Consider the following 26,336-nt stretch of genomic DNA (forward strand, 5'->3'; position numbering starts at 1 on the left):
AGAATTGTGAGATATAAAGTCGCAATTGAGTGTTATAAAGTCCAAATCGCAAGATATAAACCCGCAATTGCAAGTTATAAAATCAGCATTTTAAGGTGACCTTTCTTCTCAGAATTGATAAATGAACTCACAATTGTGAGTAAAAATTTCTGAATTGCGAAATATAAAGTCGCAATAATTCTGAGAAATAAAGACAGAACTGCAAGATATAACCCACTTAATAACTTGAGAATTATTAAGAATTCAGAATTTTAAGATAATTTTTTCTTTTTCAGAATTATGAGTTTATATTTAACCAAATTCAGACTTTATGACTCCCAATTGACCCTTCGCAGGGAGCGTGATTGACAGGTGATCTGACCAATCATAATTTGCCATCCCTTCGCCATCCGCCATTTTGTCCGACGAAGCAGTCAGGAGAGTTAGTAGATTAACATGGGAGGATTTGAGCTTGAGAAGCGGAGTGTACTGACGTCTTTCCGCGGTTAAAACAACATTCCTTCTGATGTTCATTCATGTTTATTTGATGCTATAAATGAACTAGAAGGAAGAGATGATCGGTTCACGAGCAGCTTTAACTGAGGCGACACAGCGATCTGACAGACACATTAAAGAGCCACAAAACTGTATTTATTGTTTACATTTCTTTTAAAAAACTACCAAATTTGAAAGGTGAGACTTTGTTTAATATCAAAAGTAACCGAAAAGTAAGCGGGTCTGTTCTGTCTGTCAGTGTGTTGTCAGTGTCCTCTCTGATCCGCGATGTATTTCTCACTGCTGTGAGAGAGGTGTAGCTTGTCGGGCATAGCGACAGTAACTAAGGGGGGCGGGTCTTTGCGAACGGTCAATTGCGAGTAATTGTTGCTATTTCTCAGAATTGAGAATTTTAATCTTGCAATTTTGACAATAGAACTCGCAATTGCGAGTTTATATTTCACAATTTGAAAGCATTGCAAGATGTAAACTCGCAATTGTGAAAAAGTGTCAGAATTGTGGGCTACTTTTACAGTGTTGCCGCCCAGATTTAGGTTGAAGCGAATTTTACCGGGGAAACCCCTCTAAAACATGATTGGGCGGTTGTCTTGGCCATGATTGGGCGCTTGTCTTGGCCATGATTGGGCGGTTGTCTTGGCCATGATTGGGTGGTTGTTTTGGCCATGATTGGGCGGTTGTGTTGGCCATGATTGGGCGGTTGTCTTGGTCTTGGCCATGATTGGGCGGTTGTGTTGGCCATGATTGGGCGGTTGTCTTGGCCATGATTGGGCGGTTGTGTTGGCCATGATTGGTCGGTTGTGTTGGCCATGATTGGGCGGTTGTGTTGGCCATGATTGGGCGGTTGTGTTGGCCATGATTGGGCGGTTGTGTTGGCCATGATTGGGCGGTTGTGTTGGCCATGATTGGGCGGTTGTGTTGGCCATGATTGGGCGGTTGTGTTGGCCATGATTGGGCGGTTGTGTTGGCCATGATTGGGCGGTTGTGTTGGCCATGATTGGGCGGTTGTCTTGGTCTTGGCCATGATTGGGCGGTTGTGTTGGCCATGATTGGGCTAGATTTGGGCAGGTTTCGTTGTGCAGACCCTCCAACCCTGATTGTGGGATAAAAAGTCGCAATTACCTTTTTAACTTTTTATTCCGCGGCGGAAACCAACTTCCATAGGCTTCACACCAACATCACACACCTGGACGTCATAACACTGCGATATCCAATAGATATTAAGAACAATATCGTGACAATACATCATCTACACTTGCATTTATAAGGCAAGAAGGGTTGGAGAGTTGAGAATGTCGACGCCAGATTCTGCTTTGGTCACGCCACCCTTGCAACCGTCCAGTCCCTCGGCCAGGGAGTCCAGCTCGGGGCAGGCGAAGGTGAATACCGACAGGTAGTTGCTGCAAGAAGGTGTGGAAGCGCTCACCACAGGCGTGCTCAAGGGTTCGAGATCATTGGCCACAGACTTGTATAGGGTTTCCCAGTCCGTGATGCCCAGCGAGCCGGACAGGTCAATGTCGGGGACGGAGCGAGCCGAGACCCGGTCCTCGTCGGCGGAGGAGAGGAACTCATCCCTGACGTCCAGAGAGGGTTCGAGGTCACACAAACTGACCTCGGCACTGGAGCACAACAAGATGTTGGAGTTCCCAGAGATAGCGGTGGACGGCACTGTTGGGATCTCCATGTCCTGCAGGGAAGAGGCGTCCTGCGGACTATCCTCTGGGAGTTTGCTGGCCGTTTCGGGAGTTGGAAGTGGCTGAGGAGACTCTGGGAACAGGCAGTCCAGCTCTTCAGGCAGTTGGCAAAGAGGTTTATGGGTGGCGAGGACGTATTCAAGCCTCTCCTTTTCCTTCAGGAGGTTCTCGATTTCAGTCTGGAGGGCCGCTTTGTCCTCTTCTAGCTTGTCTGTTTCCTGGAGAAAACAAAACTGGGTTATTCCACAAACAGACAGATTTAAAGGAGCTGTTCAGGCACTCGCCCTCATGCCTTTCCAAACCTTTATGGCTTAAAGTGATAGTTCACTCAATTACGAAACCCCAAAGTCACTCCAAAAGACTTTCGTGTATCTTTTACATGTCGTTCCAAACCTGTATGGCTTTATGATCTTTAAAATCTCTCAAAAAAATCACTATAAAATATAAATTCTGTCATCAATTATTATTAACCATCATGTCATCCCAAACCTGCACGACTTTCGTTCATCTTTGGAACACAAATGAAGATATTAATGAAATCTAAGAGGTCCCAAAACGTTCATAAAGAGATCGTAAAATAAATCTTTATGAATCAAGCAGTTTAATCCAAGTCTTAAAGGAGAACTCCGGTCAATTTTAACATTGAGCTCAATTTTTTGTAAATTTGGAGTGCTGTCAATACAGAGAACAACGACAAAAATCGGTGTTGCCTACACTGTGTTATCCTATTTTTAAAATTTGCACCCTATTGACTTGAATGGGGCAAGTTTTAAACCTGCTTTTATCCTCTTAACATCCTTGATGTGTCATTACAAGTGCCCAGCCATGTTGAGTGATTCCTTAAGAGTGAACACGGTGAATCTGACTGCAGTAGATGTGAAAAATATGAATAAAAATGATGTTATATCAGCCAGCGCAAATACCTGTATTTAGTTCCTGTTTTCGGTGGAAGTCCAAAGTAGTCGATTGTCGAGTTCACGCGCGTGATCATAGTAACTAAACCTATGCGCGTGAACTCGACAATCGACTACTTTGGACTTCCACCGAAAACAGGAACTAAATACAGGTATTTGCGCTGGCTGATATAACATCATTTTTATTCATATTTTTCACATCTACTGCAGTCAGATTCACTCGTGTTCACTCTTAAGGAATCACTCAACATGGCTGGGCACTTGTAATGACACATCAAATATGTTAAGAGGATAAAAGCAGGTTTAAAACTTGCCCCATTCAAGTCAATAGGGTGCAAATTTTAAAAATAGGATAACACAGTGTAGGCAACACCGATTTTTGTCGTTGTTCTCTGTATTGACAGCACTCCAAATTTACTAAAAATTGAGCTCAATGTTAAAATTGACCGGAGTTCTCCTTTAACAAGAGACACAATCTCTTTATATGATGAACAGATTTAATTTGGGCTTTTATTCACGTATAAACATTGATCAGCGAACATAAACAGAAGCTCGATCATACAGACACACAAGAACAAACTTGTTTTTCTGCAAAAGCTTATACGTGATGTGCGAGAATTAACTTTATTTAACTTTAATGCTGAAAACACACCTCTACGCTGCGGCATACAAGTGCCCCTAGGTTTAAGGATACTGATCAGATATTGAATCATTGTTTTGTGTTGAGTAATGTTTGTTGAGTGTTTGTTGAGTAATTTTTAGACATGTACAGCACTTTGGCCAACTTGTGTTGTTTTTAAATGTGCTTAACAAATAAATGTTGATTGTTGATTGATTATTGGTTCTTATGCTTGAGCTTCCGTGACCAAAATTAGAATTCTAAAAGTAAGTAGAATTTTTTTTATAAAATTATAAATTCTAAATAAAAGTTATAATTATTATGGATTTGGAACAACATGTGTGATTTAAAAAAAAAAAAATTGGGTGAACTATTAACATTTAAAGGGGTGTGTTCACATTAACGAATTGTCAGCACAATTTGGTGGGCAAAAAGGTCCATCTTCAGTGGAATACAGAAGGTGAAATCGTCATAGTTGGGTAAACGTCTAGTGGTGAATGGGAGATGACAGCAAATATAATTTTTGCGTTCCCATTTTCACCAATAACAAATGAAAAAACGGTCCACTCCATTGTCAATAGTGTGGCGATGTATGAAGCACTGCTCGCACAGAACAGAAGTTACTTTCAAACCAAACAGTGTGACCAACTCGAACCCTGATGCAAAGCCTGCATGGAGAAACGGTTTGCCCACATGTGAATATCTTGACCATGTGGATGTCTATTGAAATAACCGGAAGAAACAATCTCTGAACAAAAATATGACGCACCTTTAGAATTTGCAATATCAAGCAGCATAACAATCTCTTTTGTAGGTATACAGCTAAAAGTAACTAGCGGATGACACCGGATGCCTCACACAAGCTCTTGCGCTAAAAATAAAGGTGGATAAGCCTGTAAACATAGCTCTGTTTGTTTGAACCACACAACATCTGTGACTGAGTTTGCGTGGGGAGTCTAAATCTGTTTGTCTGAGCGAATGTCTGAAAAAAATCATTATTTTGAATTTCAAACTTAACCTTTAAATTTGGGTGTTTTCTTGGTATATGTATACATCATATGTCTTCAGAAGCCGTGGACAATCCCATCTAACAGGGACCGTTCTCAGGATTAATGTTCTGGCAAGTTTCCCGCAAAGTTATGAACAAACGTTCTTCCAGTAACATTAATAGAATGTTCATTCAAATTGATCAGGGTCTTTAATTATGTTCTTAAAACGTCAAAAGTCACTAAAACATTATTTATAGCCTAGTTTATGGAAGGTTTATTAGCCTATCTGTCATTTGCTAGACGTTAACTGTTTCAGAACATTCCAAAGGAACGTTCCCAGAATGTTTGCAAAATTATCAAATGGAATAACCGGGAAAAAAAACAATAAGTTTCGAACGTTCAGAGAACACTCAGAATAGCAACATTAGGCCAACAATGTTATTTTGTTAGCTGGGATGGCGCTAAACAGCGTCGTATCATGGGTTCATTTGTTCAACAGTGGCGAGTAAACATGACAGAAGAGTGATCGCGTTCTTCATTTTTTGAGTGAACTGTGGCTGATAAAGGTTATGTCGATGCCGGTACTCACTGCCTGCAGGGTGTCGGTGAGTTCTCTCCGTCTATTGCGACACTTCGCTGCAGCCATTTTATTCCTCTCTCTCCTGATCCTCTTCTTCTCCTCTTCCTCCGGAGAGAGCTAGTCAAAGCAAGATGAATTGCACTTGTCATCTCGAAGAATCAGTGCGCGCGCCCCGCTAAAATGCTTGACTTCTATCGCCAATTATTCACGCAACGGCAAAAGCGTCTTTCTCTGCAATGCGTCTAAAAATAGTCTATTGTTGCAGACTCGCTGTGACCTGAATATAAATTGGATGCTGCTGGTCTAGGCAACATGCCAGAGCTAGAGCTGCATCCCCATCAATCCCATCCCATGCAGGCACATGCTTCACAGCCACAGAGCAGCGCGCGTGCCAGACATGCAGTGAACGCAGAAATACCTGCTCGCTCTTGCTCTTTCTGCCAGCGCTCTTCCCCTTGTTCCCCGCGGTCTTGCTCTTTGCCGGCTCGTTGCGGTCGGCTCTTCCCAGAGACGGAGACCCAGCGGTGATGACCGTGGGCTGGACCATCCACTGCAGGTCTGGCGTGCTGGAGATCGCGGTGACCGTCGGAACGAACGAGCCCGGAGACTCCGCATCCACGCACGAGCCCTGCGAGGATGCGACGGAAATATATCATTACAGCTCCATAAACACAACACTTAATTATACCAGGTCTCTTATTAATGCATGCTTTTTTTTTTAAGTTGCACTTATGACTCTTTCTTTAAATACACTCGAGCATCTAAAAATAGCCTCCTGATCAATATTTAACTTTTGCATTGTCTCTGACGTCAATGCTTACGCAGAGCTGCTGGGCTCTCCTCGCTGGATTTATTTTTCTCAATGAACAGCTGCATTTTTACAATGCTTTTACCATGTTTCACTGCATTGTTGACACAACATCACATTCAACATCTGATAAACAGATGAAGCACCAACATTGCAATAGTGTGCTTGCCTATTCAAAATATGTAAATATTTAATAACACTTCTTCAGAATAATAGCCTAAATGTTCGAATAATAAACAATATAGTGTCCAAGGATGCATTTTTTATATGCATTATTAGATATTAACCCACATGCATCGATCATGGCGTGTGTGTTATTATGATGTATGGATGAAAGTGAAAGCATCATACCTGTGCGCTGCTGCTGTCCATCGGCCTGTGCGCGCGCGCGTCCCCGGCAGAAGAGGACGAGGAATCCGGATCAGAATTAGCTTTGCTCAGGAACATTTCTCCAGCTCAAACAGACACAATATTGACTGGATTCCAGCTCTTCTGGTCCGAATCCCTCGCTTCGTGATGTTGCAGTCGCTCTCTCCAGGTTTATAAACCTGGTCAGTGACACTCAGCTCCGCGAGCTCCTATTTATAGTCCGCCTGAATTTTATGAATGAAACGGGCCGTACCATTCCGCGTTTGGGGAGCTGCTCTAAACGACATGCAGAGAAAAATAGTTTTCTGTGAGAGTTTTACACGAATTGTTATTCTTTAATCCATATCCGACTAAAATGCCGATTGGACCAGGTGTTACTGTAGCGAAGCTGCGCGCGCGGACTCGATGGCGAACCCCCGAGAGGACGAAACGTGGAGCGTGCCACATATTCATTCATAAAATTCTGATGGACCCTGATATACATAAAGACATGCATTAAGTACTTTTGAATAATGCGTGACTTATTTTTAAAATGCTAATCTTTAAGATGCTCATATCCGACACTATTTGATCATGTAATTCAACTACAAAAACTATTGAGTAATGTGAAAATTAGGGAGTGACAGAAAGGTAAACAAAAAGACATTGGATCAACTTTCTAGTAGAAATTATTTTATTGATGATTATATGTGGCAGTCGCATATAAATCACGTGCGTCTCTATCCGCGCCAGTCTCAGCATCTGCACCTGCTCACGCGTCACGCAGTGACGTAACACTGCCAAACAGGAAAATGGCCATATAAGGACAACTACGTGTTGGGATTCCAGTGCTGAGCAATGTGAGCGTGTGTCTGGGCTGAAGCTGCTGCTTTGTGTTGTGTGCAGTGCATTTGTGCTTTTCTCTGCAAAACGTGTTCAGACGCCTGCCAGTAATACAAATGAGCATATTGCGCAGAGAGCAGAACACAACTAAGATGAAAAGGTTCAATAGTCGATATCTGATGGCATTATGCCAGACATTTTCTTCACTGAACGGCATAATGTTATGATCATTTAATAAAGTTTGTGACATTAAAGTGATTTATGTGATTCGTGTAGAACTGTGCATGTTTTTTTATTTATTTTTTTATAGCCCAACTATATAATCCCTATAATACTGTTGGACAAATCACACCTGCAGACAAACGCGCACATCCAAAGAGAACCTCTACCTTTAAAATGTAAAATATAAATTAATCGAATTTTTTTGTGCTGAAATGACTCCTGTAAGTGTTCCCTCCGAATATGAACATGTAATTTAGTGAACTTAGTCGCATGAAATGATACATCAGGGTTGTGTCAAATTCAGAATTGAAGAACTGACTTTCAAATTTCGATGAGTGGGGATTTTAATTGGCCACCCAGGAAGTTAAATACACTGTAAAACTGTGATGTAAAAAACAAACGGCCAAATTATAACAGTAATACACCGTTTTCCATTAAAACAGTAATATACCATGCATACTGCACTCAAAAAAATTATATGTTGGCTTTAATTAACTTTTTTATGTCAACAGGTTCGACATAACTGGAGTACGTTAAACAAACATCATTTTGTTCAGGTAACTTCAACATCATGGAATTAAGTCATTTTAAGCGACCCAATTTAAGTAATCGCAAAGTGATTTTTTAAGGTTTCCTGACATGATTCAGGTGTTTTTTATTTTCATTCATCCATTAATATTTAATTTATTTTAGTGACACATGATTAAATTGATAGACTATACACTCTAAAAAATGCTTGGTTGTTTCAACCCAATTTTGAGTCAAATATGGACAAACCCCAAACATTGGGTTAAAAATGTAATTAAAAAATTTAACCCAATGGCTGGGTTTGTCCATATTTTACCCAAAATTGGGTTGAAACAACCCAGCATTTTTTAGAGTTTTTAGCTAGCTATTTGCTAGCAGTAGCACATATTAGCATCTTAAATGCTAAGATTTACATGCTCCTTCAAACAAAGCAGACGTAAATAATTAAATCAGTCACAGCCAAACACAATGCTCCACAATTACACACTATCAAGTCTTCCCCTTTTCTCACTTTCTCAAAAAAAACATAAAATAGGCTAACTCTTAATTGTAACATTTATTCTCTCTTAATTCAACCTTATGCAAAGCATGCTGGGAACTACCAAGCACCGCCCAGCTTCAGTTAATGCAACACAAATCATTCATGTAATCCCACACAAACGGATAAGCAAACTTAAATTTTACATATATTTAAGCAGATTGAACACATTCAAATTAAGTTAGGGCAAAACGGCACTATACCGCCACCCTCTGGATGTAAGAGTTTTTTACTGAACATAAATGGTTGGTGTTCAGAGTTAGACAACACGTTAGGATTTTGAACTGTTAAGTTGAGACATAATTACATGGACCTTAATAGAAAAAAAACATTTCAAGTCAACAAACACAATTATTATAAGTAAACTAAATATAAATATATTATGTAAAGTGCACAACCTTCCTAGTTCTCATTGAGAATTATCAGAGGTTTAGATGTTGACGTTTTATCTAAAAAAAATAATGGATTTATATAAAGTCACCATTGTGGTGAAGAGTGTTTGCTTTTGTTGGGCTCTTGACCCTTGACCTTTCAACATCACTTTGTCTTTGGCTAACTTTGTGTTTTTAAAGCACATTTGTCAAGAAAAACCAAGAGAATACAGTCAGATGGTGATGTGTTGACAGTAATCAACATCGAGTGGCCAGATTCACTGATCTAGTTTATATGATGTCTTAAGTTTATATTTCTGATAGACATGTAGTTTTACAGCATGAGAACCGACCAAATTGAGGTAATCAGTTATGAAGTTTTCTAAAATCACATTGTGCTCAACATATTTTGAACTACTCTAACATTCAGACACACAGCATATGAATCTCAACAATGGTGACATTAAAAGTTTCATGTCACAATGCATGATGGGTACCAGCTCAGGACAAAACTCACCCATGACTCCCAGCATGCATTGCAGCATGAATCATTTTATCACCATTGTTATAATTGGCTGACACTTTATTTCAAATCTTTTTGTGTACAGTGTGTTTGATTGTGGCGGTATCACAATTGTGGTTATGTAAAGTTAAAGTGCATTAACGTAACACTCTTAATAACAGATTCGACACTAGATGAGATGATTAAATCAATAACCCAATACGTTTTTCTTGGCTTTATTGTTTTTGCTATTGTCTTAAAAACACGTTACAGCAAAATAACTAATACACAGAAATCAAAGATTAGTTGGCCATGCAACTAAAGCCATAACCACATTTTCAATAAAAACCAACATCTGAATCATTATTATTTCATACTAAGAGCTTCTGTAGATTTATGACAAGAACTTGCGACCATAGTTTGCAAACAATGCTTTTGGGAAACGCACCCTGGTTAGTAATAAGTAAATAAATAGTAATAAGTGAAGCTGGTAATGCTGTTCGTGGGGTCATTTTTAATATCCTCTGCTGAGATCTTTAGAGATTGAATTTAATCTTTGAGTTGTTCTTGTTGTTTCTCTTTCCTCTTTGCTCGTTAACTGCAGCTGTTCACTAATGTTTAACAATTGCTTAGTTAATCACTTAATTATCTCATTAACGGCAACACTGATTCACTGTTACACATTAACAAAATGTATTTTAACAGTAATAGACTGTAAATTAAGGCTATGTTTACACGGAAACGAACTGAAGAGAAAACGCAAAAGTGGCGTTGCGTTATCACTTTTTATTCTGCGTTTAGACGAGCGTTATGGGGGGGAAATCTGCTTGCATATGCTGAAGCAAAAGTGTGTGAAATTGGATGTAGTGTGCACTCCAGACGGCTAGGTGGCGATGTGGAGCACTGAAAGTGAAAGAGCCGCTGACACTGTTTTTCATGTTTAATACGGTAAAGCTGCTGCTTTAATCCTCGGTGCTCTTCACGTGTCGCTCAAAAATGACAGATTTTTTTTTAAAAAATTGTCAATAAAATGAATACTATATTTTAGTTAGATAATGTTTTGTTATTTTCCTGTACTGGCGCATGCCTGTGACGTAAACGCGTACGCGACGCCTTCACTGTCTAGCAGACTTTTGCGTTTTTACCGTTTTTACCCTTTAGACAGGAACGCGACGGTGGAGCGTTTTTAAGATTTCCACTCTGGAGGCTGGTTTCACTTTTTTTGCGTTTTTAAGCCCCAAAAACGCCGTCGCCGTGTAAATGAAAGGCACATCCGATAAAATATTTTTACGTTTTCACCCGCGAGCGTTCTCGTGTAAACAGGGCCTAAGTTTACAGCAAGCAAACTGTAGAAAAACAGTAATGCCATATTGCCAAACCTGCTGCCAGGAGTTTGCTGTAATATTACCGTGAAGTCACATCGCACTTTATGTGAAGTCAGAGACTGATCAGGAGAGTAAATGTTGAACTGAATTTGATGTGCTTTTTCACACACACTCTACAACTTTGCAGTGTAAATTTACAGTAATTTACTGGCAGCAGCTTTACCTGCAAAGTACTATTGATTTTACAGTTTTTTACTGTAAAAATTGTCCTGTAATTTTTCTGTAAAATGCTGACAGCACAGTTGCACTAAATTAAAACTCAAGTTAATGCACTTCATTTGCAGAAACTGACTGCCATTTAAGTTTATAAACTAATATAGTGTGCTAATAATGTGAGCATATTAAAACTGTGAACTTATTTCATGTCAATTGTCTAAGAAAAAGTGACCCAAATAAAATAAAAATAAAAATCATAAAAAAAACATAAATTGAACTTGTTAATAAACGAACAAACAGATTCTCGTGGCATCAGCACTGCACAGTTACTGCTTTAAAGAAAGAATAAGTCAGTGTTTGCTGGTCTTCTCTCGGCCTGAAGCGCTCCAGCACAGCGGCGACCTCACACAACTCAGACTCAATTCTGGCATAACCGAACATTACAGATCACCCCTGTCATCATGTGTGTGCACTGAATTAAAAAAGAAAATTGTGCTGATTTGATAAAATTATTGTAAAAAAAAAAAAACCCTGCAAAATAAGAACAGGGTGGAATAAAAAATTGATGGATGGATGATTTTCCATACAACCAGTTTCTTTATTTTGAACTGGAATTAGATGGGAAACGATATGTAAAACACTGCCAAAGAACTTTAAATGCACTACTTCTTCAACTTTACACATAAATTACTTTCTCGATCTCTATGTTCACTCTCAGTGTCTTCAGGTTTAACAGGGTGGATATTCTGAGCTAAAATCAGCCACTGCGCCGCGTCTACATAAGATTCATCTAATAAACATGCATGGTCTTTAAAACTGTAATTTAAAAAAGGTGATTTTTTTTCTTTATTTTTTTCTTAATTATCCAGACAGCTATAGATCAGATATCATTTTTTAATGCTTTTACTAGTGGGTGCAGGACACTATAGTTCATTTATGTAGATGATAGCAAAATAAAGTAAACTGTGACATTTTATACCCAATATTCTTCATGTACCAGTAACATTCATAAACATTTGGGACCAAAAATGATTGGGACACTTTGAGCTGATCATGTTTTCTTCAGTGTTTTGTCTGTAATTTCTAATGCTCTTTCTACACACACACTGAACACAATGAAGCTTTGCTTGGTCACTGGTTGAGCTAAACTGGTATTATCTAATTGTGTAGTTAAATTTACCAGCTGACAGATATTCAACATAACTCATGTGTGAGACAGTCTAACAGAAGGACGGACAAAACCTGTCAAATATCAACTGAGTTCTGCTCATATTTCATTACCATTTTCTAGTGAGATAATGTGAGAAATGTTGGAGTGTCTGAATGCATGTTTGACTGTACGGTATATATCCAGCCCTCGATCCTCAGCCGTTCTCCAGTGGTGTCCGTCCCCAGAAGCACTCGTCTCGGTTAATAGAGATGTGTGTGTGGATGGGCCTGGAAAGCTGCGGTAGAAATAAACTCTGGAAGGAGACGAGGGTGGGGAACATTCATTTCCTGGAATGTTTGGCTCTTTCACAATACGTTCATTCATCTTGGAGACGTGGTTCTGGGAGAATACCAGACACGCAGGTCAACGTACATGTGAAACATACGAGCACAGGGCCGTGGAGAGGCGAGCTTTATGGAGAATGCCACGTCATGGTGCACACAATCTGAATTTAATTTCAGAGAGAGATTGTTTTTTTGCCTATTACTAAATTCAAAACCCATTCCTCATTGTGTGCATCATGTCTGCATGTGGAATATGAATCATACTGTTTATGCAACTACTTGTTTTGACAATAAAAATACGTTTATAGACAATTTATTTGATAGTCTGCTAAGCATCAGTTGGAATCGGTGATACACAAATCCCTGTTTGCCATCATTTTCGATCAGAATGGTCTCTATCTGGTCCTTGTAACCTATTCTGGGTCTTTTTGACCCCTAAATGACATTTGCTGAAATTAAAAAATTGCACAGCATGGCCGTCAAGCATATCTCCTCATAATCCATCAAAATGAATAGAAAAAGCAAATGCATGACTTATAAGTAATTATAAAAAATAATATAAATGTAATTGCAGTCTAAATGAGTCTTTATAAATATATTTATAGAATAGTAATACTTATAAATAAGTATAAATGGGGCTATAATTCATTATAAGCATGGGCTTCATAGAAAGTGTTCATTTTAATGTGTTCAATTCAAGTGGAAGCAGATTAGTTTGTGTCATAATTGTTTTATAATGTAAGTTGAGAATGTTGAGTTCGGATAGTCGCATGTATTGTGTTTACTGTTAGCGGGATAATTCTATTCAAAATGCGCCCTTCTCATCTACACCGCATGAGACTTGTGGTGATTGACGTTTGCTAGCTCTACAAACAAACAAAAATCATTGGAATGATATCTGGTTGTTTGTTAGAGTGAGAAAAAAAAAACTTTATTAATGTTTTTACTACATTTGTACAGTGTTGAGGGGATTTAAGATCTAAGGATTTAAAAAAAAATATGTTTTTCATAGACATCAATGGGAGACTATAAAATAGCTTTGTGTTACATTATAATAATAAAAAATCAGTTACAATGCAGAAAACTTTAATTAAAAAACTAAAAACTAAAGGGTGATAGCACAACACACCCCTGATGGAGTAAACACACACAACACCCCCAAAACCACTCATAAGAAATGAAAAAAGAGCCGCCATAAGTTGCTCTGTTACATAATTTGTCAAAAATAAATTGCTACAATGCAGAACACACACAGAAATGATGGAGTGACACCACAACACATCCACGATGGAGATTAAATGCAAACACACACAACATACACACACATTTAACACTATGTTCAGGTTGACTGCATCATAATTGTAAAAAATGATACTTCAGTACAAAAAAATGCTAAAGTTTGAAAAAGTCATTTTTTATTGTTATAGAATGTCTAAACATAAACCTAAATTGAATTAATAAATACAAAACTTGTAAAGATGTACCCATGAAGAAATGGCAAATGTAGTTGAAATGTCATGTTATTTCAGTTTTAAGTGTTTGTTCTCCAGTTGATGACAGTGATCTTCCACGACCCATTTTATCTCCATGAATGAAAATGAGAATTGTGGATCTTTTTAAAGTGAATTTTACATAAAAAGTTATTTTTTAAAATATAAATTAGCCTTTTTAACTAAAAATAATAATAATTTAAAACATTTAAATACATTTTTAAACCCCCCCCCTCCCCCAACACTGCACAAATGTAGAGAAAAACATTAATAAAGTGAGTGATATTACATTTGTTTAAAATAATTCCACTATGTTACAAAATCACATTTTATCGTCTGAATGTTTTATTGTCCTGATGCATCCAGTCTACATCCCAAACTAATAATTTATAGCATTATCATTTTACACTATTATTGCTGGCCTTTTATTACATTGCAAAATGATGTTTAATAAAAATCTATTACTTCCTGACATATAAGATGCCCCAGATAATAATTTTTTTTTTATTTTTTTATTTTTATTCAATTATTTATTTTTGTGGTCCATCAAAAAATATTGCCAAGTTTAGTAAAAAATATAATTTGATTATACTCCTTTTTGTCATTGTTTATAATTGAGATTTTTGGCCATCTATACATTTATATCAAAACTTTCCTCTAATTACATCTAGTATCTAGTGGGATATCTAGTTTTACTGACCACAGACCTAATATATATATATATAGACATTAATATCACAATGTTTTCTTTGCCTTAGCTTTGAAATATTTGGAGAAAAGAAAAGTACATTAGTTTTGCACAAGTCAGTTTTGTTTGTTACAAACACTTACAACCTCCTACTTTTTTTTTTTTTTACTTATTCATCTTTTGTTGATATTATTGTGATACATGTTTTAATGTTGTTTATGTGTCTATGTGGTGTTTTTAATCTGCTTTAACACACACCATGTGTAAGTTCATAAGTGGACAGCATTGCTGAGTATTTTCTGCTTAAAACTGCAGTGAACCAAAGACAGTCTCAAAAACACGGTTTGAAATCGCTGGTGTTTCTGACATCACAAACTACCTTGTAACCAATCAGATCAACGTGTGATCGTCAACCAGTGGATCTCAGAGCTGAGTGAGTGAGTGGAGGCGGGGCTCATTTGCATATTCATAGAACCGCGCATACTAAATGAGGCAAGGGTGTCGAGTTACATTCAAGATATTTTAAGACATGAAAACATTTTTTACAAGGAAACCATTTAAATGTGTAATTTTGGTGATCAAAAATGAGTTTTAAGGGATAAAACTATTGACTATAGGATTTTAAAACATTTAAATAGCAGATTTCACATAACTTTGAATAAATCTCATCATGTTTACACAGCTGGGAAGATCTAGGAATAAGGTTTAACACAACCACTGATGTATAGACCTCAGGCCTCATCCACACTACTGTGTTTTAGTTTAGAAACGGAGAATTAAAACGAATACGATCTCCGTCCACACCAGCGTTTTAGCTGCGCATTAGAATTGATCTCCGTCCACATTAAAACGACTGAAAGCGCGGATCACGTGACCACTCACCAACACTTGGGCGTGTGTGTGCCGGTGTAAACAGCCGCATGTAGGCGGTTATAAGATTGTAAAATGCAGAATTTACTTGCACAACCGCTGCTAGCAAACACATCGACGCCAGTAACGCTTGTAATTCGTTATCCATGTTGCAGTCACTAACGTTACGTAGTCCAGGCTGGTTTTGTATGTTTTCTTCCCGGGGACGGGTCATGTGACGGGTGTCTGACGAATCAGGGAAGGATACGCCATGACTAATATGACACCCGATCATAGAGCCGAGCGTGAGCCTCTGCGTCATCGTTTCTAAAGTCCTCCGTTGTGACCGTCTTCACTAAACGCCCTCCGGAGATTCAAAACACAAAACGGGGTCGGCAGCGTTTCTAAACTTCTCGGTTTTAGGTCTTCGTTTTTGCCGTTGTAGTCTGGACGGGAGCAAACGTAGCAAAAGGTCTCCGTTTCTAAACGAAAACGCAGTAGTGTGGATGGGGCCTTAGTAAAAACCAAGGTGAAATTAACAGTGTGGATGATACAAGCCGAGCCATTATAAAACACAAACACACTGGAGTCTATTATATTGGCTGTGAGTGTTACAGAAATCTGGGAGAAGCTGGTATATAATGTCAATAAAGGTGTTTTATTGCATATTTAAACCAGTAACAGGCAACAGATCACAAAAAATAAAATAAAAATAAAATTGTAAACACTAAAATAAATAGTATATGTAAATAAATACTTGAGTTGTTCTGTCATTAACGAACAACTTTGAAGTCCTTAAAATCCAGCTTATCAACGGCGCGCTCGTTCCTGAACTCTGCCTTGGTGATGCGGGACTGAGGACTGCCGGTGGTGCGGAGCCAGCGCTGCATCTGCTGGACTCTCCCCGCCGGACCCTGGACCTGGCCCTGAACCGTCCCGGCGCCGGTGTTCTGCACCCAGCCCACCAGACCCAGCTTCTGCCCTTCTGACTGCACACACACACACACACACACACACACACGCACACGCAAGGACGCATGAGCACCGCACTTCATACACATTTAAGAACATAAGCATTTAAAGTCCCCTGTGGTGAAAATCCAGCTTTTAATGTTGTTTATGTGTCTATGTGGTGTTTTTAATCTGCTTTAACACACACCATGTGTAAGTTCATAAGTCGTCAGCATTGCTGAGTATTTTCTGCTTAAAACTGCAGTGAACCAAAGACAGTCTCAAAAACACGGTTTGAAATCGCTGGTGTTTCTGACGTCACACACTACCTTGACCAATCAGATCAACGTGTGATCGTCAACCAGTGGATCTCTGAGTGAGTGGAGGCGGGGCTCATTTGCATATTCATAGAACCGCGCATACTAAATGAGGAAAGGGTGTCGAGTTACATTCAAGATATTTTAAGAAATGAAATTTTTTTTTTTAAGAAAAAAAACAAAAAAAACGTTTAAATGTGTCATTTTGGAGATCAAAGATGAGTTAAGGAAACTAAATTTTACTAATGTAAACTTATAGAAACCTTACCAGCTAACAGGAAACGTTCTCAGATCTCTCAAAGTTATGATCAAACATTCGTTAGCAGAACGCGTGGATCGCCAACGAGTGGATCTCCATCCAACGCTATCTCACGACCAATGCGTACGAGTGATTAAAAGGCGGCTAATTCGTACAATTTATCAAAACGCACGTGATGGGTCGGTTTAGGGGCGGGGTCAGGGGTCAGTCGTACGAATTAGACACCTCGTAAAATTCGTACGAATTGCCGTGAGATCGGGTTGGGATCTCTGCGCTGCTGTGAGTGAGTATTATTGACGACAGGGGGACTTTAAGACCATAAAAATTAAGTTAAAAAAGAAGTTAGCCATTTACTGAAATGGGATTTGATTTTACCCCTAAAAACGGATTGGATTGTGAAAGCTAAACCAACACTAAAACCATAAACAAATCATTACATGTAATAAAATAAAATAAAAATCTATAAAACAAATATATATATATATATCTATACATACATATATTTACGTTAGTAAACGAGTCGTTTTGTGTTGTAATAATTCTACACAATTCATTAACCACGGGTTTTGTTGCCTTTTATATTTTTGCAGTTTTCCAAAATGTTATGTTTCATAATTATTTTACTGTTAAAAAAAGCATAGAAATTAGATTTAACATTTTTCATAGTCAAGACCTTAATGTTTTTGTCTATAGATACAGAAATGTTCCAAAAATAAGAAACATTCAATTGTGTTCATCCATTTGACACACTTTCATCCACACACAGCAACTTACTTTACATTTCAAGTATGCATTTGTATCTGTTCGTGCAATCTGCTGATAGAAGCATGATGTTTGATACACACAAACACCTCTAATACAGCCAAAACTAATATTATTCTTCAGACACCAGATATAATTGTTGATATTATTTTTTACTAGTGTGTGCAGGACACTATAGTTAATTTATGTAAGTGAGGAGAGCAAAATAAAGTAAACTGTGACATATTATACCCAAAAATTATTCATACAGTGACTACCAGTAACATTTATAAACATTTGGGATCAAAAATTATTCAGGTACTTTGAGCTGTTCATGTTTTCTTCAGTGTTTTGTCTGTAATTGCTAATGCTCTTTTTACACACACACTGAACACAATGAAGCTTTGCTTGGTCACTGGTTGAGCTAAACTGGTATTATGTAATTGTGTAGTTAAATGTAACAGCTGACAGATATTCAACATAACTCATGTGTGAGACAGTCTAACAGAAGGATGGACAAAATCAGTGAAATATCAACTTATTTTATAACTCATATTTATTACCATTTTTCTAAACTATAGTGAATAAACTGTTATAACGTGAGAAATGTTGAAGGAGTCTGAATAGATTTTGGTTTGACTGTATATATTGGTGTAACAACTAGCCCCAGCACACACACACACACACACACACACACACACACACACACACACACACACACACGACATCGATATGTGCATTACCTGTGTGTGTTTCCTAAAGAACACTCCCTGCACTCTCCCATACACCTCATAATCCACCGACAGCAGCTCTTCTTCAGTGGACATGATGATGAAGAGCACCTGAAACACTCACAACATCATTATAACAGCTCCGACACCATCTGACCAATGCGATCCACAACTTACTCAACTCTGTCGAACACACTGTATGACGTACCGGTGGATGGACGACAATAAACGGCTTTCTAGTTTCTGAAATCCGGCGTGAAATCGACTTTATTATCGTTTCAACCTCAACACACAAGTTTCGCTCATGAAGTGGCGCATGCGTAGCATCATCATCACCACCACAGCGCGTCCTTCATCCGGGTGACGTCATCGCGGCATGACGTCGGACGCAACTGGCCAATAGCAAATGTGAAGGGAGTTTGCGTTGTCTTGTTGCTAAGCAACTAGTGTAAACACAAATGGAAACTGACCTGAGGTGACCCAGCAGTTTACATTCAAAGACAACACGAGTCGGTGAGTTTAAAGCTAAGCATACATTCAATATTCTATAATGTGAATGAAAATGATAATGAAAATGGCAAGACACTAACTTACTGGTGAATATATAACGTTATATATATTTTTACAGTCAAGCTGGTCAGACCCAAGGTCTGGGTAATGTAAAGACATGCTAGATATTAACAGTCACTGTATCATAATTTTCTCCACAACCTAGTTTTTCCTGGATTCACAGTTTAATATAATATAATATAACCGCCTTATAATATTGGATACAGATGTCCTTTTGATTAATGATGGTTATCAGCAATCAAAGATCTAACGTTACAGAACAAACTGAAATAAATGATAAGTTACCTGGTAACTTAAATGAAAATTAAAAAAAATGTCGGTAAGTTAACACTTTACAATAAGGTTCATTAGTTAACATTATATAATGTATAACTAACAATGAGCAATACATTTTGTACAGTATTTATTATTTTTTGTTAAAGGTGCTCTAAACGATGCTGGATTATAAACAAATCTTGCTTGTCGGTTTAATCCTTGTTTTTTTTCCTTGCTAATACATTTTCATAAAAAAATGTATTAGCATTAGACTAATAGTTTATATAAAGCTGTTTTATTCAGTATTTAAAATGGTATATTAAAAGTGCAAAAATAATTAAATATAAATGTTAAGACATAAACAGAATTTCAAATCAAGAAAACTTAAATATAGTATATTTTTGTGTACATTACAAAATAAATACAGTACATTAAAAAAAGCACAGCACCATATATAATCTCTTGAACAAAATACATAAAGATCAGTGAGATAATATGGCAGAGCTATATTTATAATTTTTTTTGTAGAACATTTCAGTTAAACCTGTATTAAAAGTACACTATGAATATTAGGCCTACATCACTAAATAAATAAGCATCACAATCCAATTTTCTGAAAATAAAATAAAAATAAAAAAATTACAGAAAAACAATGTGCAGAAGTGAATAATGAAGTTTGAATATATGTATAATAATTAGGGTAACACTTTACAATAAGGTTCATTTATTAATACATTAGTTAATGTATTAACTAACATGAACTAACAATGAGCAATATATTTGTTACAGTATTTATTAATATTTGTTAATGTTAGTTAATAGAAATAAAGCTGTTCATTGTTTGTTCATGTTAGTTCACAGTGCATTAACTCATGTTAACAAGATTTTAATAAAGTATTAGTAAATGTTTAAATTAATATTAACAAAGATTAATAAATGCTTTATAAGTGCAGTTCATTATTAGTTAATGTTAACTAATGTAGTTAACTAATGTTAACTAATGAACCTTATTGTAAAGTGTTACCATAATTAGCATAGAAATGCATTAGAATTCCACTGACTTCTCAGTTTATACTTTTCTTTTTATTCTATTTTTTTAATATTTTATTTATTTACATTTTTTTAAATTAAACAAACAAAAAACAAACAAACAAACAAACAAACAAACAAACAGGGCTCAGATGCAGCTATTGCCAGTTCATTTATACCTTTTAAAAGCTTTGACTATATTTGATTTAGAGACAAATATTCCACCGAACTGTTATTTGCTCGTCAAAATGAAAGAATCACTGGATGAAGGACCTCAAAAAGGCCTTTGACCCTGTTACACAGTATCTTGTTACATAAATTAAATCAATTTAAAATGTCTTCAGAAGCTTTGCAGTGGTTTAGGTCTTATTTGAGCGGGAGACGGCAATGTGTCAGGGTCATATTATACATTATCCCTTACTTTTTTATTTATTTATTTTTATTTAACCTTTATTTAACCAGAAAAGCTCTCTGAGATTAAAAATCTCTTTCGCAGGAGTGTCCTGGCCAAAAATGTGCAGCAGTACAATCAATTCCATCACAGATAAACAGCACACAAACAAATGAACTAATTAAAACACTTAAAAGCAGTTGCATAATGTTAGATCAACTTCCATTTGCCGAATAACTAGTTTAAAACGGTCTAGAGTCAGCAAATTCTCTCATTTTAATTTAGATTGGAGGCGATTCCAATAAAACGGCGCTGCATACATAAAGGACTTCTTCCCTAACTCAGTTCGAGTAAAAGGTACAGAAAGAGTATAGAAATTTTGCGAACGGAGAGAATAATTCTTGATAATTTTCTGCTGCATAAAACAACAGAGATAAGAAGGCAACTTAACAAATACAGCCTTTGATTTTAATAATGTAGGCCTATTAGTAAATGTTGAAACTAAGATTAATAAATGCTGTAGAAGTATTGTTCATTCTTAGTTCACGTTAACTGAGGTAGTTAATTAATGTTAACTAATGAACCTTATTGTATGGTGTTACCAAAATATGTGTTTTCTATCCGTCCACAGGTTGACAACACTGTTATAACACGATTAACCTCTGCATGTGTGAGTTTACAAACGCTGCCCAACATCACCTCACACTTCTGGGAGAGAGAGACCGTATCACCAGAGCCACAGAGAGAGCATGAGCAGACCGCGCCGTCCCTCGGGAACTCATCACCGCTCCAGACTGGACGTTTTAGAGATCTCGGAGCAGAACGAATACGTTCCTTCCCGGATAGAATTAGGCAAGATATTCCCCCTCAAGCCAGTCATCCACAAGAGAGGGTTCAGCTTGAGTAATGAGTTCAAATCAAAACATCAAGACATACGTCACTCATCTACACTGGCTGATCAAGCTGCGGTCAGACAGCAACGGAAGACCGCCAGGGAGATAGATCCCATCAGTGCATCCCATCTAACCGGGAGAAAACATCAAGACCAGAATGTCCAGATGCTCCAGCAGAAGTTTTCCAAAGCAGTCGAGACTTTACAAAGAGCCCAAACAGAGAAGAATAGAGAGAGAGATCGATGTCATTTCGAGAACAACACGTTTTATGGCAATGGATACGGCGAACGGGATGAGGAACGGGACACGTATGGGACTGGGAGAGATGATATGGAACGATGGGAGGAATGGGAGCGAGAGAGGAGAAGAGAAAGTGTGAAGCGTGAGGGACGGAGACGGCCGTCGGCTTCGGACACGGCAAAGAGTCACAAGCCTGAGGAAGAGAGAGAGTGGGATGAAGACTACGGACACACCGGGCGACGAGAGAGAGGAACGGGATGGGATGATCATGTCAGAGGAAGAACCGAAATGCACGACCTCTATTTGGACCGAGATGAGGACGTGAGGCGTGAGAGGAGGGGGAGTGAAGAGGGGTCTGGTCAAGCGAGGGACAAGCGGCTGCAGCGGGTCGAGCTCACGCCGAAGGAGGATCCCGGCGCTCCTCAGCGGCTCATGCCCTGCAGCGTGTGCGGACGATGCTTCGCTGCTGACCGGCTGGAGACACACATGAGAGTGTGTGAGAAGAAGAGGCCTGAGCGCAAGATCTTCGACATGTCCCGGCACAGAGCCAAAGGAACCCAGATCGAGGAGTTCATGAAGACCAACGGCAGGAGCAAAACACCGGTAAGGAGAACCATCACCACATGTGTGACCCTGGACCGCAAAACCAGACACACAAAAAAGAAGAAGATGTACAGGACACATCATATGAAAGTTGAATGAATAAGCTTTCCATTGTTAGGATATGATCATATTTGGTCGAGATACAACTATTAGAAAATCTGGAATCGAGAATGCATAAAAAATCTAAACATTGAGAAAATCTCCTTCACTTTAAAAAATGCTGGGTTGTTTCAACCCAATTTTGGGTCAAATATGGACAAACTCAGCCGTTGGGTTAAATTTGTAAATGAGATTTTTAACCCAACGTTTGGGGTTTGTCCATATTTGACCCAAAATTGGGTTGAAACAACCCAGCATTTTTTAAAGTTGTGCATTTATGTTTGTGCTTTTGCTTCATCCACTCACCAATTTTATATATATATATATATATATATTTATGGCAGGAAATTTACAAAATATCTTCATGGAACATGATCCATGATCTTTACTTAATATCCTCATGATTTTTGACATAAAAGAAAAATGGATAATTTTGACCCATACAATGTATAGTTGGCTATTGCCACAGATATACCCGTGCGGCTCCAGACTGGTGTGTGATCCAGGGTCACATATTTGATACACAAATGCTCAACATTAAACCTGTCGCACTCGATCTCCTCAGCTCTTCTGTCTCTGTGTGTGTGTGTGTGTGTGTGTGTGTGTCCTTCTGTCTCTGACTGAGAGTTTACACTCTTTATCCAGTAAAAGTCTTTTAGTGTAACTGTAACAAGGAAACCCAACAATAACTTTGATATTGTTAGTAATATTTCAGCTGGACTGAAGCAGCGTCGCTTTACTTGATTATCATACATCATTTATTATCATAATCATGCGTATCAAATATGATCATCAGGCTTCTGAGGAAGGTTTATTTCTCCATCTCTCAATCATCATTGTATTGCATTATATGATTTAAAACTAGAGATTTGATCATAAAACTAAGCATTTAAGTATCATCCCACTAAGACATATTATTGGCAGATATTGATATTTATTTACAGTTTATGTAACGATCTGTTAAACTGTTGTAAATATCTCACTTATTCACATTACAAGCATTATATGTTCCTCACAAACTTTAAAATAAAACGAAATGATGACCAATCTAATCTAAAAAAATATTCACTTTGCCTTGTACTGTTCGTTCATGCACATTTAACCGAAAAAACGTTCATGACAATGTTTTGTTATCTTCAGTCTGTGTGAGATGAATGGTTTGGTTCTGCTGAGGTAATATTAACTCTTCACTGATGTGTCTTCACCCCCAGCCGAAGAAGAACACGTGGCAGCAGAAGCACCAGGCCTTAATTCAGGCCATGCGTCAGGGTCAGGATGCCAGGCCACAGCCGGGGAGCGACCTCCACCCGGAGTATGTGTCCTGTCCTCACTGCGGCCGGAGATTCGCCCCGGGCCCGGCCGAGAGACACATCCCCAAGTGCCAGAACATCAGGAGCAGACCAGCGCCTCTGAAGCCCCCGCCGAGCAGCGCCAGGAGGACCACGGCACGGTGAAACCCCCGCAGATGCACACTTACACCCGCATCACATCCGTAGAGAGGAATATAGTGCTGCATACCTCAGAATAAAGATACAAATAAAAAAACATAATAAAAAAGATGTGAACGTGATTCATGCCTTTGAAACCAAATCACATTTACACTCGCATAACATCTATAGAGGAATATAGTGCTGTATTTCTGGAAAACCCCATAGAATAATAATAATAATAATAATAAATGCCTATAAAAAAAACATAATAAAAAACAGGTGAACATGATTCATGCCATTGAAACCATATCACATTTACACTCGCATAACATCTATAGAGAGGAATATAGTGCTGTATTTCTGGAAAACCTCAGAATAATAATATTAATAATAATAATAATTAAAAACATGTGAACATGATTCATGCCATTGAAACCATATCACATTTACACCCGCATAACTTCTATAAAGAAGAATATAGTGCTGTATTTCTGGAAAACCTCAGAATAATAATAATAATTATAAAACCATAACATAACAGTATAAAAAACATGTGAACGTGATTCATGCCATTGAAAGCATATCAGCTGTACATAATAAAACATTTTTATATGCTAGATAGTGTTTTCTACTAATGTAACACAACTTCAAACACAAAGCAACAAAGACATTCAGTCAGAAGCCTTTGATGTGGGTATATATATATATATATATGTGTATATAATTACAGTAATTATACTGAAAGTTACAGTATGTAATTGAAGGTAAACTGATTTATGTTCATAAATAAAACATCAATCTCACATTCAAATGTCTAATGTTTACATTTTTATTTACAATTTTAAATAATATTTGGCTTTTTGCTATGCCAGTAGTTCTCTATAGAGCTTTTTTCTGTCGGACACAAAAGAAGATATTTTAAAGAAAGTTAGTAACCAAACAGTTTTTGGACCCCATTGACTTCCATAGTATTTTTTTTAAAATATGCAATTGTTCAAATACCAACATTCTCGGTCATATCATTGATTTTTCTTTCTTTTTTAAATTTCTGAATTTTTGTCCTTTGTCCTATAGATCATTTGTTTTTATTGACACCATACATCCCACTGTTTTTAAATATACAGAAGGAATAAAAGACTGGTAACACTTTACATTTGTTCAACTTATTTAATGCAATATCATGAACTAAAAATCAACATTTTACAGCATTTGCTAATATATGTTATTTTATGAATTAACCATTGATTATTGTTAACTCATCTTTGTTCATGATACATTGTGACATTTGTTAAATGCTATTTATGATGATTTATTTGTCCATCAGTGATATATTCACTCACTCATCGCCATCTACTGGTGTAATGATGGAACAGAAGGAGAAGAAATCAGGAAAGGACTCAATATGAGTGTTTTTGGTAAACTGACACTGAAGAGGACATAACTGGACAACACTATTAAATCACATAATTAACTAACATTATTATCTTTTAAGTCATTAGGGAAGTTATTAAAGTCATGGTACCGCAAGAATAAGAATCATATAATACAAGTTACACAACAGGCTGCTCATGCCCACAGATTGGCATAAGAGTTTCACTTTTATACACTTTTTTATATTTAAGTTGAACAAAATGTTCCTACAAAGATGACAGTATCAGAAATCTGTTTCCTTCTAGAACCATTTTTTTGGTCCCCATGAGGAAAACAGTTTAAAGGGTTAGTTCACCCAAACATGTAAACTCTGTCAGTAATTACTCTCCCTCATGTTGTTCAACCCCGTAAGACTTTCCTTCATCTTCGGGACACAAATGAAGATATTTTTGATTAAATCTGAGAGTGTCTCACTCCTCCACAGGCTTCTATTGTAATTGAAACTTGCCCGCCCAGAAAGTTAGTAAAGACAATGTTTAAAATTTACATTTTTGGGTCAACTAACCCTTTAAAGGTGTGGTAAAATGCTGTTTTCACAAGATGTAAAATAAGTCTCTTATTGTGTATGTGAAGTTTTAGCTCAAAATACCCCACAGATATTTTTATACAGCATGTTAAAGTTGTCACTGTTTGAGGGTGAGCAAAAACGCTTCGTTTTGTGTCTGTCCCTTTAAATGCAAATGAGCTGCTGCTCCTGGCACAGGGGGCGGAGCTACAACAGCTGGTATCCTCAACATTTAAAAAACTTTTAGCCTTTTATGTTCAAACTGGAGTCAGAAAAAGATGGAGAGACTCAAGAAGAAGTGACAACATAGACAACATTTCTGAATGGTTAGTTGATGAATTTATGTAGCTTATGTGTAGTTATCTTCTAGTCATTGATTAG

The 26,336-nt window shown here is 37.6% G+C and overlaps 3 protein-coding genes across 3 annotated transcripts; 1 reads left to right on the forward strand and 2 right to left on the reverse strand.

Moving 5' to 3' along the window:
• Positions 1 to 1,612: 1,612 nt before the first annotated feature.
• Positions 1,613 to 6,653, reverse strand: fosaa (v-fos FBJ murine osteosarcoma viral oncogene homolog Aa). The gene is made up of 4 exons (XM_079633103.1): positions 6,448 to 6,653; positions 5,707 to 5,916; positions 5,298 to 5,405; positions 1,613 to 2,404 (listed from the first exon to the last, which is right to left on the reverse strand). Exons 1-4 carry the CDS (start codon positions 6,541 to 6,543, stop codon positions 1,754 to 1,756), a joined length of 1,065 nt encoding a protein of 354 aa, XP_079489229.1. The 5' UTR covers positions 6,544 to 6,653; the 3' UTR covers positions 1,613 to 1,753.
• Positions 6,654 to 14,846: 8,193 nt separating this feature from the next.
• acyp1 (acylphosphatase 1, erythrocyte (common) type) lies at positions 14,847 to 18,848 on the reverse strand. Its single transcript, XM_079633120.1, has 3 exons — positions 18,718 to 18,848; positions 18,522 to 18,620; positions 14,847 to 16,499 (listed from the first exon to the last, which is right to left on the reverse strand). Exons 2-3 carry the CDS (start codon positions 18,603 to 18,605, stop codon positions 16,284 to 16,286), a joined length of 300 nt encoding a protein of 99 aa, XP_079489246.1. The 5' UTR covers positions 18,606 to 18,620; positions 18,718 to 18,848; the 3' UTR covers positions 14,847 to 16,283.
• Positions 18,849 to 18,892: 44 nt separating this feature from the next.
• zc2hc1c (zinc finger, C2HC-type containing 1C) lies at positions 18,893 to 24,188 on the forward strand. Its single transcript, XM_079633096.1, has 3 exons — positions 18,893 to 19,022; positions 21,386 to 22,490; positions 23,801 to 24,188. Exons 2-3 carry the CDS (start codon positions 21,504 to 21,506, stop codon positions 24,041 to 24,043), a joined length of 1,230 nt encoding a protein of 409 aa, XP_079489222.1. The 5' UTR covers positions 18,893 to 19,022; positions 21,386 to 21,503; the 3' UTR covers positions 24,044 to 24,188.
• The last annotated feature ends 2,148 nt before the right edge of the window (positions 24,189 to 26,336 follow it).

This window comes from Phoxinus phoxinus (assembly GCF_949152265.1).
Source record: "Phoxinus phoxinus genome assembly, chromosome: 13".
Taxonomy (NCBI): domain Eukaryota; kingdom Metazoa; phylum Chordata; class Actinopteri; order Cypriniformes; family Leuciscidae; genus Phoxinus; species Phoxinus phoxinus.

Coding starts and splice junctions, on each gene's coding strand:
- acyp1 (XM_079633120.1), bottom strand. CDS start 18,605: ATGTCCACTGAAGAAGAGCTGCTGTCGGTGGATTATGAGGTGTATGGG. Junction 16,500..18,521: donor TCTTTAGGAAACACACACAG/GTAATGCACATA, acceptor GTGTGTGTGCAG/TCAGAAGGGCAGAAGCTGGG.
- fosaa (XM_079633103.1), bottom strand. CDS start 6,543: ATGTTCCTGAGCAAAGCTAATTCTGATCCGGATTCCTCGTCCTCTTCT. Junction 5,406..5,706: donor GAAAGAGCAAGAGCGAGCAG/GTATTTCTGCGT, acceptor TGCTTTGACTAG/CTCTCTCCGGAGGAAGAGGA. Junction 2,405..5,297: donor TCACCGACACCCTGCAGGCA/GTGAGTACCGGC, acceptor TGTTTTCTCCAG/GAAACAGACAAGCTAGAAGA.
- zc2hc1c (XM_079633096.1), top strand. CDS start 21,504: ATGAGCAGACCGCGCCGTCCCTCGGGAACTCATCACCGCTCCAGACTG. Junction 22,491..23,800: donor ACGGCAGGAGCAAAACACCG/GTAAGGAGAACC, acceptor CTTCACCCCCAG/CCGAAGAAGAACACGTGGCA.